General features: G+C 46.5%; 1 protein-coding gene across 1 annotated transcript; it reads right to left on the bottom strand.

Annotated features, from left to right (window-relative positions):
* Positions 1-206: 206 nt before the first annotated feature.
* Positions 207-11,243, bottom strand: S100A10 (S100 calcium binding protein A10). The gene is made up of 3 exons (XM_019955431.2): positions 11,100-11,243; positions 3,973-4,125; positions 207-617 (listed from the first exon to the last, which is right to left on the bottom strand). Exons 2-3 carry the CDS (start codon positions 4,102-4,104, stop codon positions 456-458), a joined length of 294 nt encoding a protein of 97 aa, XP_019810990.1. The 5' UTR covers positions 4,105-4,125; positions 11,100-11,243; the 3' UTR covers positions 207-455.
* Positions 11,244-12,896: the final 1,653 nt, after the last annotated feature.

Below are 12,896 nucleotides of genomic sequence, written 5' to 3'. Positions count from 1 at the left end.
GTGCATTCTTTTAATCCTTGAAGGTTTTGTCCTTCAGCTAGACACAGCTACAGGGCAGGTCAATTTGAGAAATTAGACTGCAAGTCTGAGTGGAGAATGCTTTCTCATCTTGCAGGTTCTGTGGAAAGAGCTCTGCCTCATGCCAGATGCTCAAGGACATGTAGGAAAAAGCATTTCTGAAGAAGGAATAAGCATTCTGTCTGTAATTCAGAACTAAAAAAGGAATTTGTTTATTGAGAGCAAGAGGATGCAAGCAATATAAAAATCAAAAGCTTATCTGGCTTTAATTGACTTTTCTTTCTCTGCTTCTCAAAATGGAGTTGGATTTTATTTGTACATTTTCTATGGGTCCCATATGCTCAGAAATCCTTATACAGGGGAAGCTGTGGGACAGAGTCCTTAAGTGACCCTTTATGAGAATTCTTATCAGGGTGGGAGTAATTGCTCAATGCTGCCTACTTCTTCCCCTTCTGCTTCATGTGTACTACAAAATAGTCATTGCATGCGATGGTGAGCCCAGCGATTAGCGAAAAGAAGCTCTGGAAGCCCACTTTGCCGTCTCGACACTGGTCCAGGTCCTTCATTATTTTGTCCACGGCCAGAGGGTCTTTTTGATTCTGAAAAAAAGAACAGAAGCAAGAACCGTCAGTCAGTGGTTGCAGTGACGAGCTTCTTTGATTTGTTCTGCTGACTACTATATGTATACTCTCCTCATTATTTGAATTCTTGCTTTAGATCACAGTGATATTTGGAGGTCTTCTAAATGTACTTCTCTGCTTTGAGAGAGCATATCAGTAAATTCATATTTATTGCAGGCTAGGAAAGAGGTTTCCATGGCATTCTTTTATGTAACTCAGGGACTAGAAACAGTCTATTTCTAGAAAGAGGAGAAAGACGAGATACAGTGCCAGAGAAGGGAGATCCACGACTCTGAATTCTCAGTCCACTTAAAATCTGACCTGCTTTACTCACAGTCCAACTGTTAACACAAATTTTTTTTTCCTTTTTTTTAATTGGAGGATAATTGCTTTACAATATTGTGTTGGCCTCTGCCATACAAATTATTTTGAAGGTAATGGACCATGGAGTTAAGTGTTAGTTCCTTAGTTGTGTTTGACTCTTCCCAATGCCATGGACTGCAGCCCGCCAGGCTTCTCTGTCCATGGAATACTCCAGGCAAGAACACTGGGGTGGGTAGCCATTTTCTTCTCCAGGGGATCTTCCTGACCCAGTTATCGAACCCAGGTCTCCTGCACTGCAGGCAGACTCTTAACCATCTGAGCCATCAGGGAAGTCTGTTACCACAGTTTTAAAATTTACATTCTCTTAACAAATTTTCATTCCTCATAGCATGGTCAAGTCCTTAAAAAAGAAACTCCTTATGAAAGACCTCATGAGATGACTTAGGGAGTAAATTTCAGATCTATGTCCTATGGATTTTGAAGCAATGCTAACGATACCCTGGGATGGGTTAGATATAAAGAGGAAAGGCAGTTGGTCCTCTTTTCTTGGCACAGCTGAGGCCAACCTAGTGTGACTTAATATCATATTAGCCAGGTGAGTAAGTCACACACCTTGGTGGACCTTCATGTAACAGCTAAGAATTGAGGCTGGACTAGAGTGTCTCTAAAATTGCTTCTGTTCTTAATGAGTTGGCCACTCTATGTCATACTATACTCTTTCTTGGATGTTTTACATTGGATGTGTTTCAAAAGTAGAACATGTGATGGAGTCATAGAACTCCCCACAACTCTTAGCACAAATGCATGGAACTGGAATGAACAGGTTAAGATCCCTTTTGTTTTTTCTTTTCCCTTGCTTTCATGGGTGATTGGTTTAATCACTCCTTTTCATAGTGTTGATGCTTAGAAGTGCAAAAGTGTAGTTTCTCCTGTGGGGTCCATACCATCAACCACAAGTAAATATGGCCATTTACAGGTGTTAAAGGGTTCAGGGGGACTTTTCTGGTGGGCCAGTGGTTATGACTCTGTGCTTCCAATGCAGGAGGGTGGGTTTGATCCCTGTTCAGGGAAATAAGATCCCACATGCTGTGTGGTACAACCAAAAAAAAAAAAAAAAAAAAAACCCACTAAGGGCTCAGGTAAAGCATTTATGAGTCCTGTTGACTGCATACCTGAGTAAGGGAACTGACACACACTGTCTCAAGTGTGTGGGATGTTTATATAAACTGCGCTCAGAAACCCTTTTAGGCAAGCAGCAGCATTTCCAACATGCCCTAAGCAGTCAACTATAACCTGTCTATGCAGCTACCTCCCTCTTTTGGTGGGTTTCAGTTAATTCTGGCCTCAACCCCAGCTTCCTGGCTGTGGTCACAAGCAGTGCAATTTGGATGACATAAGGGATCAGGTTTAGAAACAAAATGCTCTGTCAGTGTAGCCAGTGTGGGTGTGCCTGGAATTATGACTCCATGCTTAGAATAAATTGTACTGCCATGTTCCGAACTGTGTTGAACACTTTATCGAACCACAAAGCCTTTAGGAAGGGTCTTTGTCTCATGTGATAGTCATCTTGGCTTCTAACTTACGTAACAACACAATTAACGAGTGTTTAGAAGCAGACTGAGAGCTTCTTTGTGTGATGGGCAGGTTTACAATGAGAACATTTTGTCCTTGAATTTTATGCTTGCCTAGAAGGATCACAGAAAGTGAAAGTGGTCTTGGAGATAATCATGTCCAGCCTCTCATTTTACAGAGCGCCTGAACTGAGGCACAGAAAGCTGAAGCAACCTTCCCAGTGTTAGTTAGGGTCCTGGTCTGGGTTTGTATCGCAGAACTGTAAGAAAGCAGAGCACCAGTGTCCTCTAACTCATTCTAGGATAGCACTGTGGTATCTGCAGCTCTAAGATACAAGTTAAATGATTTCTATCTGTTTATTTGACTGATACTGATAACCTATAAATCATCATGTCCTATAAAACCTTATGTTTACTGAGTCAGGAGTCAGGGGCTTAACTACTGCTATTTACCATGCAGATGACAAGAGGCAAGACTCTGCCTTTTACCATCTCCTCCCCAGTGGTTCAGAAGGTAAAGACTCTGCCTGCAATGCAGGAGTCACAGGTTCAATCCCTGGGTCAGGAAGATCCTGAAGATCCCTCCAGGGGAAGTTCATCCCCTGGAGACAGGCATAGCAACCACTCCAGTATTCTTACCTGGAGAATTCCATGGACAGAGGAGCCTGGTAGGCTACAGTCCATGAGGTCACAAAGGGTTGGACACAGTTGAGTGACTAACACTTTCACTTTCCCTTCACCCTTTATAGGCTAATGCAATGTTCTACACCAAGTACAGTCCTGATCCCTTTAAGTGACTCTGGTTGTGGCAGGCAGAGAAGGGTTTGCATTTCAATCTAGTAGCGCAGGCATAAACTCAAATTGTGCTTCTGTGTTCTCATAGCATTATCAATGTGAAAAGCAGTTTTTTCTGGAGCGATGCTTGGCTCTCATTCAGCAGATGCCTGACACCATTCGTTTAGAGTAGTGTTGGGAAAAAGTTTGAAAGTCTTTATCTAAAGGGATTTAATTTAAGAAGGGACATGAGTGGATGTGACCAGGACGGGGCACCTCCAGCGCCAGGTTTATGGACCTGAGGGCAACAAGGCAAGCTGGATGATTACTCTGGTGAAAGACCTTCTTTCCTGCAACTCTGTCTCAATGGACACAGTGACTCCAGAAGGAATCTTTCTAACACCTCTTATTGTGATTTGTGTGTAGTCTCATTTCACTTCCAAACTGTAAGCTCCTTAAGAGCAGGGGCTATATGTCTTCTTTACTTTCTGTTTCCTCCCATAGTATCTTACAAACAGGAGGCACTCAATAACATTTAATAACTAAGTGAATGAAAACACCTTTCTAGTAGTGACTTCTACCGGGAAGGGCTAGAAAGAGGAAGGGAAAGGACACAGGGCCCAGAAGCATTATAACGGATTCTTCCTGAGCCTTTCAACACTTACTTCCAAAAATCCAGGGAACTCCTTTTCCATGAGTACTCTCAGGTCTTCCTTTGTTAAGTAACCTTTATCACCTGCAAATTTGTGAAATGTGAACATCATGGTTTCCATGGCGTGCTCCATTTGAGACGGCATTTTGGTGAAGTCTGTTGAAACCTATTAAAGGATGGAAAGAAACAATACACATTAACTCTAAAAAATTTTATTCATTTATTTATTTGGTTGTATTGGGTCTTAGTTGCTGCAGGCAGGCTCTAGAGCACACAAGCTCAGTAGCTGTAACCCACACGGCTTAGTTGCCCCAAGGCTACATTCAGGGACATGAATTACCAGTCTTTTGAGAATGACTGGAAGAGCTCAGCCATTCAATCCTTTTCTAATTCACCCCAGGTTTGGGGCCTTCCTCCTGCTGATGGAAACAGGCACTTCAGGTACTGGTGCTCTGAATGAGGGGTTTTATCTAGTTGCCTGCTAAGTTTGCATAATGAAGAATAAAAACTCTGATCATTTGGAAAAGCAAGATCAGTGCCCCTTCGTTTAACTGACAAAGCACCTACTGAGAGAACAGATGTCTCACCACTTCTCTTGGTGGCGGTGGTGGCGGGCGCTGGTAAATGGGACTCTTCCATGTGGACATGGCTGAATACCAACAGCCACAGTCAAGCGTCATTAATAAAAGAACTTCAACCCTCCAAGCTTCACTAGACCTTGCTTGGTCTCATTCTAGGGTTTAGAAATCTGCTTAATGAATTTCATCTTCTGAGCACTTTTTTTTTTTTTTTTTTGGCCACACAGCATGGCTTGTGGGATCTGTGCTCCCCGGCCAGGGATTGAACCCAGGCCGCTTCAGTGAAAGTGAGGAACCCTAACCACTGGATCTCCAGGGAATTCCTAGTATTCTTTACTAAAGTTCTGAACTTGTTATTGATCATAACAAAGTCATTTGCATCTTTGGTAGCAACATCAGTTGCCTTACCCAAATACAAGCTACCCAAAGCCTTGAGGTATATATAACAAGTAACAGTATATACTAATCACTTTGGGGATCTGATATATTTTTGGCAGCACTAGACAGAAGAGCTACTCTCACAGTCTGAGGTGCAGTGGGAAAGGAAGAGCTTTTCATTGTGAATAGCTTAAAAGAAAGGAAAGGATTTGTCAGATCATTATATTCAGGTATAATAATCTGGGGGCATTTGTCTCATCAAGGCCCAATGCCTGGTACTGAAGAGGAGCCCAGTGAATTTTGCTTAATTGGAAGGCATGCTTCAGCAAGAACAGAGTAGCTTTGGCTTACACTAACTAAAATCACTACTGGATAGGAAACAGATGAAATTGAATCGAGACTAATATACCACTCAAAAAAAAAGGTTAGGAATTGGTTTAGAGTAGAAGGCAATGGCAACCCACTCCAGTGTTCTCGCCTGGAGAATCCCAGAGACAGGGGAACCTGGTGGGCTGCCGTCTATGGGGTCGAACAGAGTCGGACACGACTGAACCGACTTAGCGGCAGCAGCAGCAGTCCCCAAACATTTTGGCACCAGGGGCTGGTTTTGTGGAAGACAGTTTTTCCACAGATGGGGAATGGGTATGGGGGATGGTTTCAGGATGATTCAAGAGCATTACATTTATTGTGCACTTTATTTCTAATTGAATGCCATCACTGATCTGACAGGAGGTACTGGTCCACAGTCCCAGAGGATAGGGACCCTTGGTTTAGAGCAGTGGTTGAAGGGGAGGCTGGCATCTTCTCCTGAAGAGTCTCAATAGGAACTGGAGACATGCATTCATTCTGGTTCCTGTTGCTGACATATGCGTACTCAACACAGATCCCTAAATGCTATATTTTACCGAGGAGAAGGTGGAGCTGGTGAACACGAGGATTGAGCAATTACACTTTGAGTTGAAAGTCCTACCCCTTAATCCCCAGAAAAGTACAGGAATCAGCATGCCAAAGAATGTGCTACTCTAGAGAATACTATAAGCCAGAATCTGGCATGATTCATCTGGAAGACTTCTCATGGAGAGAGCAGCAAATTCAAGGTCCGCTGTGGGATGAATTCCAGAGGACTCACATCCTTTCTCCTCTCTCCTGACACAGCCAGTATCTGGCTTCACATGGCAGTGGCTTAGAGGGAGTCAGCCTCGCCTGGATTGGCTCTGCAAGTCCAGCAGCATAAGAGGTAACTGAGAGAACTGAACTGAGTGAGTCACCTTTGGGAGAAATTTGTGGCATCCCACTTCAGTTCTCAGGACATATCTCAGGAAAGGAGTCAGATACCAGAGGTTTAAAAATACCTGTGCCCAAGCTCTACAGCCAGAGCACTTCACAGTCAATGCCCAAAGATCTCAGAAGCTGATCTGGCTGTGGGACAGCTCATTCACTTTCTTCACAGGGCAGAACAGAAGGAAAATGCGCTGCAAAGCCAGAGAAGTAAGAAAGGGAATTGCAGCATGAAAAGGACCCCTGAGACAGGAAACAGGCTACTTCAGGAACTTCTAAGAAATACAGGTTGTAAGCTGAGGAAGTCCTGGCCACCCTTGAATACGTTCTTCAAGAGAGTGAGGCCCTCCTTCCTGGAGTGAGCACTCAGGTCTCAGGACACTCCAAACCCAGGCAGGGATGGTTTGCGCTTACTATGAACTGTGGAAGCTTTTCTGCCCCCACTGGATCCCGCCTGTTGTTTACTGAGCACGTGGGCTGTGGCCACAGCAGCCAGCGCAGACTCTCAGTTTGTTCCTTAGTGCTTGTACTCAGTGGATAAGTCACGTCCAACTCTGCGACCCTATAGACTGTAGTCTGCTAAGCTCTGTGTCCAAGGGATTCTCCAGGCAAGAATACTGCAGTGGGTTGCCATTTCCTTCTTCAGGGGATCTTCCCCACCTAGGGACTGAACTTGCATCTCCTGGATTGGTAGGTGGATTCTTTACCACTTGAGTCACCTGGGGAGCCCGTTTGTTCGGTAGACCTTCTGCAATAAGAATGCAGAACAGAGGATACTCGGGAGATCTAAGGTTGTGGAAGCAGAAATAGGTTTGAAAATCAGAGATGACCACCCTCTCATCAGTAACCACGGCTCCTGAGGGCACGGACAAGGGCTAGGAGCAAGTCATTCGGTTTTGAAGGTGAAGCCAGCACACTGATTTTAGAGTAAGATGAAGGAAAAGGGGAAGATGTCATGAACACTATTCTCTTGGCTAGTGGATGGATCCTCCAGTTCTTCCAGAGTGTGGTGGTAGCCCTACTGAGCCAGCCCGCCAGGCCCTCCCATCTTGGGCGTGGCTCACCCGGGCTGGGCAGATGGATTGGTTGCTAAAGCAGCAGTTCAAACTTGAATCTGGCGTTACCATTACTGCCTCCGCCCACCGCGGCCGTTCTCCAGCCACCCGACGAGCTCCACCCCCAGGTAGGGGTGTTACTCTAGCTTCCGGCCCGGAAACACTTCTACTGGATGGCCTTGGGCTGAGAGGCAGCGGCATCCTCTCTGTTCCGCAGACAGCCTACTGCCATTTTATCATTTATCTGCCTCTCCACCCTCGATTTAAGTTCTTATAGGGTAAGGGCTATTATTCTGTTCTGTCTAGAAACCACTAAATAGTGGTATAGTGTTGCTAATGAGCGAATGAATGAATCAAACAATTCCGTTGGCTGGAGCTGAGGTGCAGGTGTGATTACCCAGGTCTGGGCTGAAACCCTGGCCACTGGAGCAGAGCAGGAGGTGAGGGCTGGGAAGGGCCTGGAAAGGGGCAATGAATCAACAGTAGAGTACATTCCATAGTGTAGGAGAAAATGGTGTGTCCTGCTAAACAGGTCTGGTCACCCAACACTTTTTCTCTAGTTTTGGTTTATCCCTCTTGATTGCTTTCTCACTGTGAGTTCAACAAGCTCTAACTACCTCCTTGTTGGTCACTCACGTTTTTACTGAAATCATTTTATTGTGATGTCTGTGTTTCTCCTATATAGGTCTGAAGAGTGGATGCTCACATAGGTTTCTTTGTGTAACTGTCTCTTCAGAAAAAAATTCTGGGCTCTACAAACTTAATTACAGTGGTGGGAATTCAATTTTTGCTGTACCTACACTGAGAACCTACTTTGCATGACTAAGCTCATGTGGGCCCCCTCTCCACAGCTCCCACCCCCATGGTGCTTGACTTTGGGGAGTTCACCAGCTAAGGTCATACTATTTTAAAATATGTCCTGAATTCTAGTTAACTGTGCTTCTGTGTCTTTCTCCACTAAACTGTGGGCTCCAGGAGCAGACTCTTAGAAGCCAGCACCCTGCCTTCAGAGTCTGCTCAATGAATTAGTAAGTAGGAAATTGACAATAATATAAATTTTGATCCTTCTGGGAGTAGCATGGAAGTAGGGGTCCTCCTTAGAAAAGTGTCTGCTCCTAAGCAATATCAAATGTTTGCTCTGGACCCATGCCCAGATCCAGGCCATAATTTCAAAAAGATTTCTAAAGAGTAAGAAGTCTGATCTCTTCTGTGTCTTGTCCATACCCTAGTTTTCTTACAGCCCACCCAGAAAACAATTGGCAGAATGTTAGTAAAAATAAACATGTTATCTAAAAATGTTTTGGGTGTCCTTCTTTTTGATGATTTTAAAAAGAAAAAAAAAGGGGGTGGGGGATGGAGGGGTGGGATTGAATTTGATCCCTAAAGGGAATTCAGAAAAAGTGAGTTGAAGCAATGGATCTAATCCCGGCTGTCTCTCCCACCTTTCACCAAACATAAAATTTTCCCATTAAGAAAATGAGCAGCAAAAGAAGAGTTCCAGATACAATCCAATAGGAAGAACTCTGAGGCCTTCTCTACCCTAACAGAGTACATCCAATTTTCCCTGAAGAGTTGTCAGGTATCCGCCAGAACGGACAAACAAGAGCCATTGTGACAACAGCTATTAAATCCATTGTTGGATTAGGTGGTAGTTATTTAATAAAGGGCTAGGAAGTGCTGAAAATTGTTAAAAATAAATTCATTCTCTTTGCTTTTGATGTGAGATTCCTAAATTGTTGAGTCCCCGAAAAATGAGAAGCTTAAGACTCTAAAAAGATCAGCTTTCCTAGCAGTCTGAGTGCTAATCTACACTTTATATCTCTGAAAGGATTCTATTGTTGCCTTCAACTTTAAAAGACTGGACTGGATCAAGGCCATACCAAGTGGGTAGTGCTCTAAAAAAGTCACAGGGTTGGAGATGTCGGTGGAAAGCAAAGAGGCACTCAGTCTCAGCTCCACCCAGCCCAAGCCCTGACCTCACTGGAGAGTAGCTGCTGGAGAGGTTGGCCAGGTGCCAGACATGGGAGGAAAGGGGGCCATCCGATGTTGTATGCAGGAAAAGCCGGGGAAGAGCATCACCTAGAAATCAGAGTGCTTTATGCACAGAAGACCATCAGGAAAATCTGAAGAACCAAAATAAGAATCTCCAAATGGTGGATCAAAGACCATAGTGAAGAAAGGAGCTTCTGGCTGTTAAGGGAGGAATACATCACTTGGAAGAGATGATTAAATAGAAACCGGACAGGAATCTGTGGGGGCAGGGCTGATGAAGACATTTCAGATGAATTATGAACTCATTCCTGCCCTAATGCCTGGCATCACCTTTTGCAATTTGATGAAACACGCTGGAGGCAAAGATCACTGACAGGGTGTTTCTGTGGGCCTGGCCTCACCTGAAGGGCAGGATATAAGTCCAGTGCTGCAGGCTGAAACTCATGCTGTAGGGGAAAAAAAATCTGCAGTAACTGTAAACCTCTCAGTGGGAAGCGCTACCTCCCAAATAAAGCTGAGGCAGCCTGCCAGTGGGCATCCAGGCCGATAACCCAGCAGCTGAAACGCCATGACCCTACCAATCTAACCTGTCCTCAACCACAGTTCAGTCAAGAAACCTCTCCTTCAGATGGCCGGCCTGTCCGGGTGTGACTCATTTCCTCTTGGAAAATGCCCTCTAAAATGGCACAGTTCCCCTTTTCCTTCAGGGAGTGTTCTGTCTGAACCATCTGCAGAGAGAGTCTGGAACCATCCAGGCCACACCCACATGGTCTCACAACTGAGTCACAGGCTTCCACTAGGAGAATCCGGGAGCCCTTTGTGCTAACCACGCCCTGCAGAAACCTCAAGGGAGGGAAGCGGGTGGGCTTAACGTATTCCAGAGCCTGGCCCAGGGCCCCATGGTGCCTGGCACAGGGCTAGCTGCTCTGCTGGCCCCTCCACCCCCGCCCAACAAGGCAGATTCCGGGTTTCAGTTACGTGGAGACCGCCCGAGGCTGGAAAGTGCGGTATTCAGGTCTGGGACGAAGCACCAGTCCTTTGCCAGGCTCAAATTGTGTCCAGGTACCAACAGCTCATTGTACTGGGCCAGGTTAATCTGGGGTGTTAGATCCTTCATTAAACTTGCTCTTCCTCTACCTCTGTATAGTTCCACTTGTTTAACTAAAATAGCAAGAAGGAAACCCTTTCAATACAAAACCCACTTAAGTGGTGGCTGAAAGTGGTGGCTCCCCCTTACCCCCTCAGCAAAACTGTGTTTTAAGGAAAACAAATAGGACCGTCTTCCCTCCGCTGGTAGAGAGAAACTTCTCGTCTAGCAGACAAAATAACAGGAAGCCCAACCTTGAAGCTTCGAGGAGAGGGACAGAGGGGTGTCCTTTAGGGAGAGAACCCGCCAGCCCTCTCCGAGTCTGCACGGGCCCTCCAGCTAGACTACGAACATTTGCACAGACCTGCAGCCGGAGCCCACAAAGAAACAAGCCGGCCAGGACAGGGGGCCAGAAACAGGGATTCGGGTAACTGGGGAGACTAGTCGAAAAGCAGGAAGGGTGTAAAGATACACCAAAAGGTAGGTGAGAGCAGACCCCGGGGCACCAACACCGAAGTACTAGTAAAGGCCAAGTGCTCCCTCCTCTGGGGGTCTGGGGGGTCGCGCCGGGGAGGGACAGGGGAGGTGCTCGCCCAGCTGGGGTGTGGCCCAGAGCTCGGGGAGAGGATACCCCTGCATGCCCAGCCGACGCCCGACCACCACCATCGTCCTACCCCCACACCTGGGACGCGCGGGAGCCGCCGATGTGGGGATTTCCCCGGGCGTGGGATGTGGGGCCGGGGACCGCCCGGGACCGGCGGGCAGGACTCACCTTGGCGGGAGGCGCAGCGGGGACGCTCGGCTGGCGGGGACTCGCGGCCAGTGAGCACAGCGCCGCGGGCAGGGCGCCTTAGTACGTGGGGGTGGGGGGGCGGGGGGAGGCAGGAGGAGCCTGGGCGGGTGTCGGGGCTCGGCTCACCCCACCTCTTCCCCTCCCTCCTCTTCCTGCCCTCCTCCCTCTCCCCCCGCCACACTCACACCCCGGGCGCAGCGCACACACCCTTCTCTCGCTATGCGGAGTAGCCTCGCTCCAGGCCTCCACCCGCCCCCAGAGAGAACGATATTGTAAACTCTTCCTACTCAAATGCTCTCAAATATTTTCGTGCCCTTCCTCTCGGGTTTGCTTTCAGCGAGTGTGGAAATCAAAGAATCCAGTCGTCCTGCGGGTGGGGCGCGCTGGCCCAGAACCAGATTGTAAGCTCCTCGTCTGTAAACTACAGGTCTAGGAATTATTTTCTAGATGATATTGTAGGGAGGGGCACCTGGAATCCTTAAAACCGCAAAGGCGTCAGTCTGGGTTTCAGATTAGACTCTAAGAGGTAAATTGGGAGGGTTCCAAGGCCTGCAGCGGGTCTCCCCCTCACTCACCGCCCGGCCTACGGGCTGTTTTCTGAGAAGCCGAGTTCACTGCCCGCCGCAGTGAAGGGGGTGGTCGTGCTGTTTGGCTTTTTAGCTCCAGGGAATTACAAACCCTTGGTTGAACTGGAAATTGACCCCTCTTAGCGTGCTTGGCAGTTGGTCAGTTTCGGCTGTAGTTGACTTTATTAAAACCTGTTTAAGAATCTCCTTTTTTTCGTTTTTTTTTTTTTGTCCTGAAATTGGCCTGTTCGGTCCTCAAAGCACTTCAGAAGGAATTTCCTAGCTGGTGCTATCCACTCCCCCCAACCCCCGACATTTATTTTAATTGTGGTTCAGGGTTAAATGCAAACTACTAGCAGCTGTTGGTGGAAAAGGGCCCAGTCCCAAGTCTTGGGTTTTCCTTTGTTGCCACGGGAGGTCCTGGGAGGAGTGAGTGATCCCTGAGGAATGAGCAGTCTTGGGGAATCCTCCAAATGCCTCCATATGACTAATCTGAGCTCTTGCCAGGAAAACTCAGATTTCAGTTCTCACTCCACTGAGTTCCTCAACCTTGGCGCTGAACGTTCAACGGGGCAGTTCTGCGGTCTTCCCATAGGCTTCCTAAGCTCTTCCTAGGCTGTTGGTTACAGTCAAGAGTGGAGAAAATGCTCGATCCCTTTAGCTCCAGGAAAGATGCAACTGGATTTAGAATGAGAACACCTGAGTTCCTATACTATGCACTCGGTGATTCCTTCATTTGATTTGCAATGTTTAGGAATGCTTAGTGTATGTACTAGGGCCTGGGGATTCGGAAATCAAAGAATCAGTCTGTCCCTCAACTTCAAGCCTTGTTGGAAGATAGATTAGCAAACAAAATCCACTGAGTTCAGTGAATGGTAGAGGATGCTATTGGACACTGTGAGCATTGAGGAGGCACCTCCAAGTCCCCATGGAATGATCACAGAACAATTCCTGGAGCAGGAACATTTGATAGATGTTTTAAAGATAATATTTACTGTGACTTTGAAATTTGATTGTAAAAAAGGTGCATTCTTCTTGTAGAAGGTTTGGAAAATATACCAATGTAGAAGGAGAAAAATAAAATCACTTGTAAATGCATGGACCAAAGATAAACATTTTTATGTATTTCCTTTCTTTTTTTTTTTTTTTCCATATTTATGTGGTTGCATTGAGTCTTTGTTGGGCCCAGTAGTAGCCCCATGACATGTGG

This window comes from Bos indicus, chromosome 3 (assembly GCF_029378745.1).
Source record: "Bos indicus isolate NIAB-ARS_2022 breed Sahiwal x Tharparkar chromosome 3, NIAB-ARS_B.indTharparkar_mat_pri_1.0, whole genome shotgun sequence".
NCBI classification, from domain to species: Eukaryota; Metazoa; Chordata; class Mammalia; order Artiodactyla; family Bovidae; genus Bos; species Bos indicus.
The sequence above is the reverse complement of the archived record's forward strand: the minus strand, read 5'-3'. Positions and strand labels throughout refer to the sequence as shown.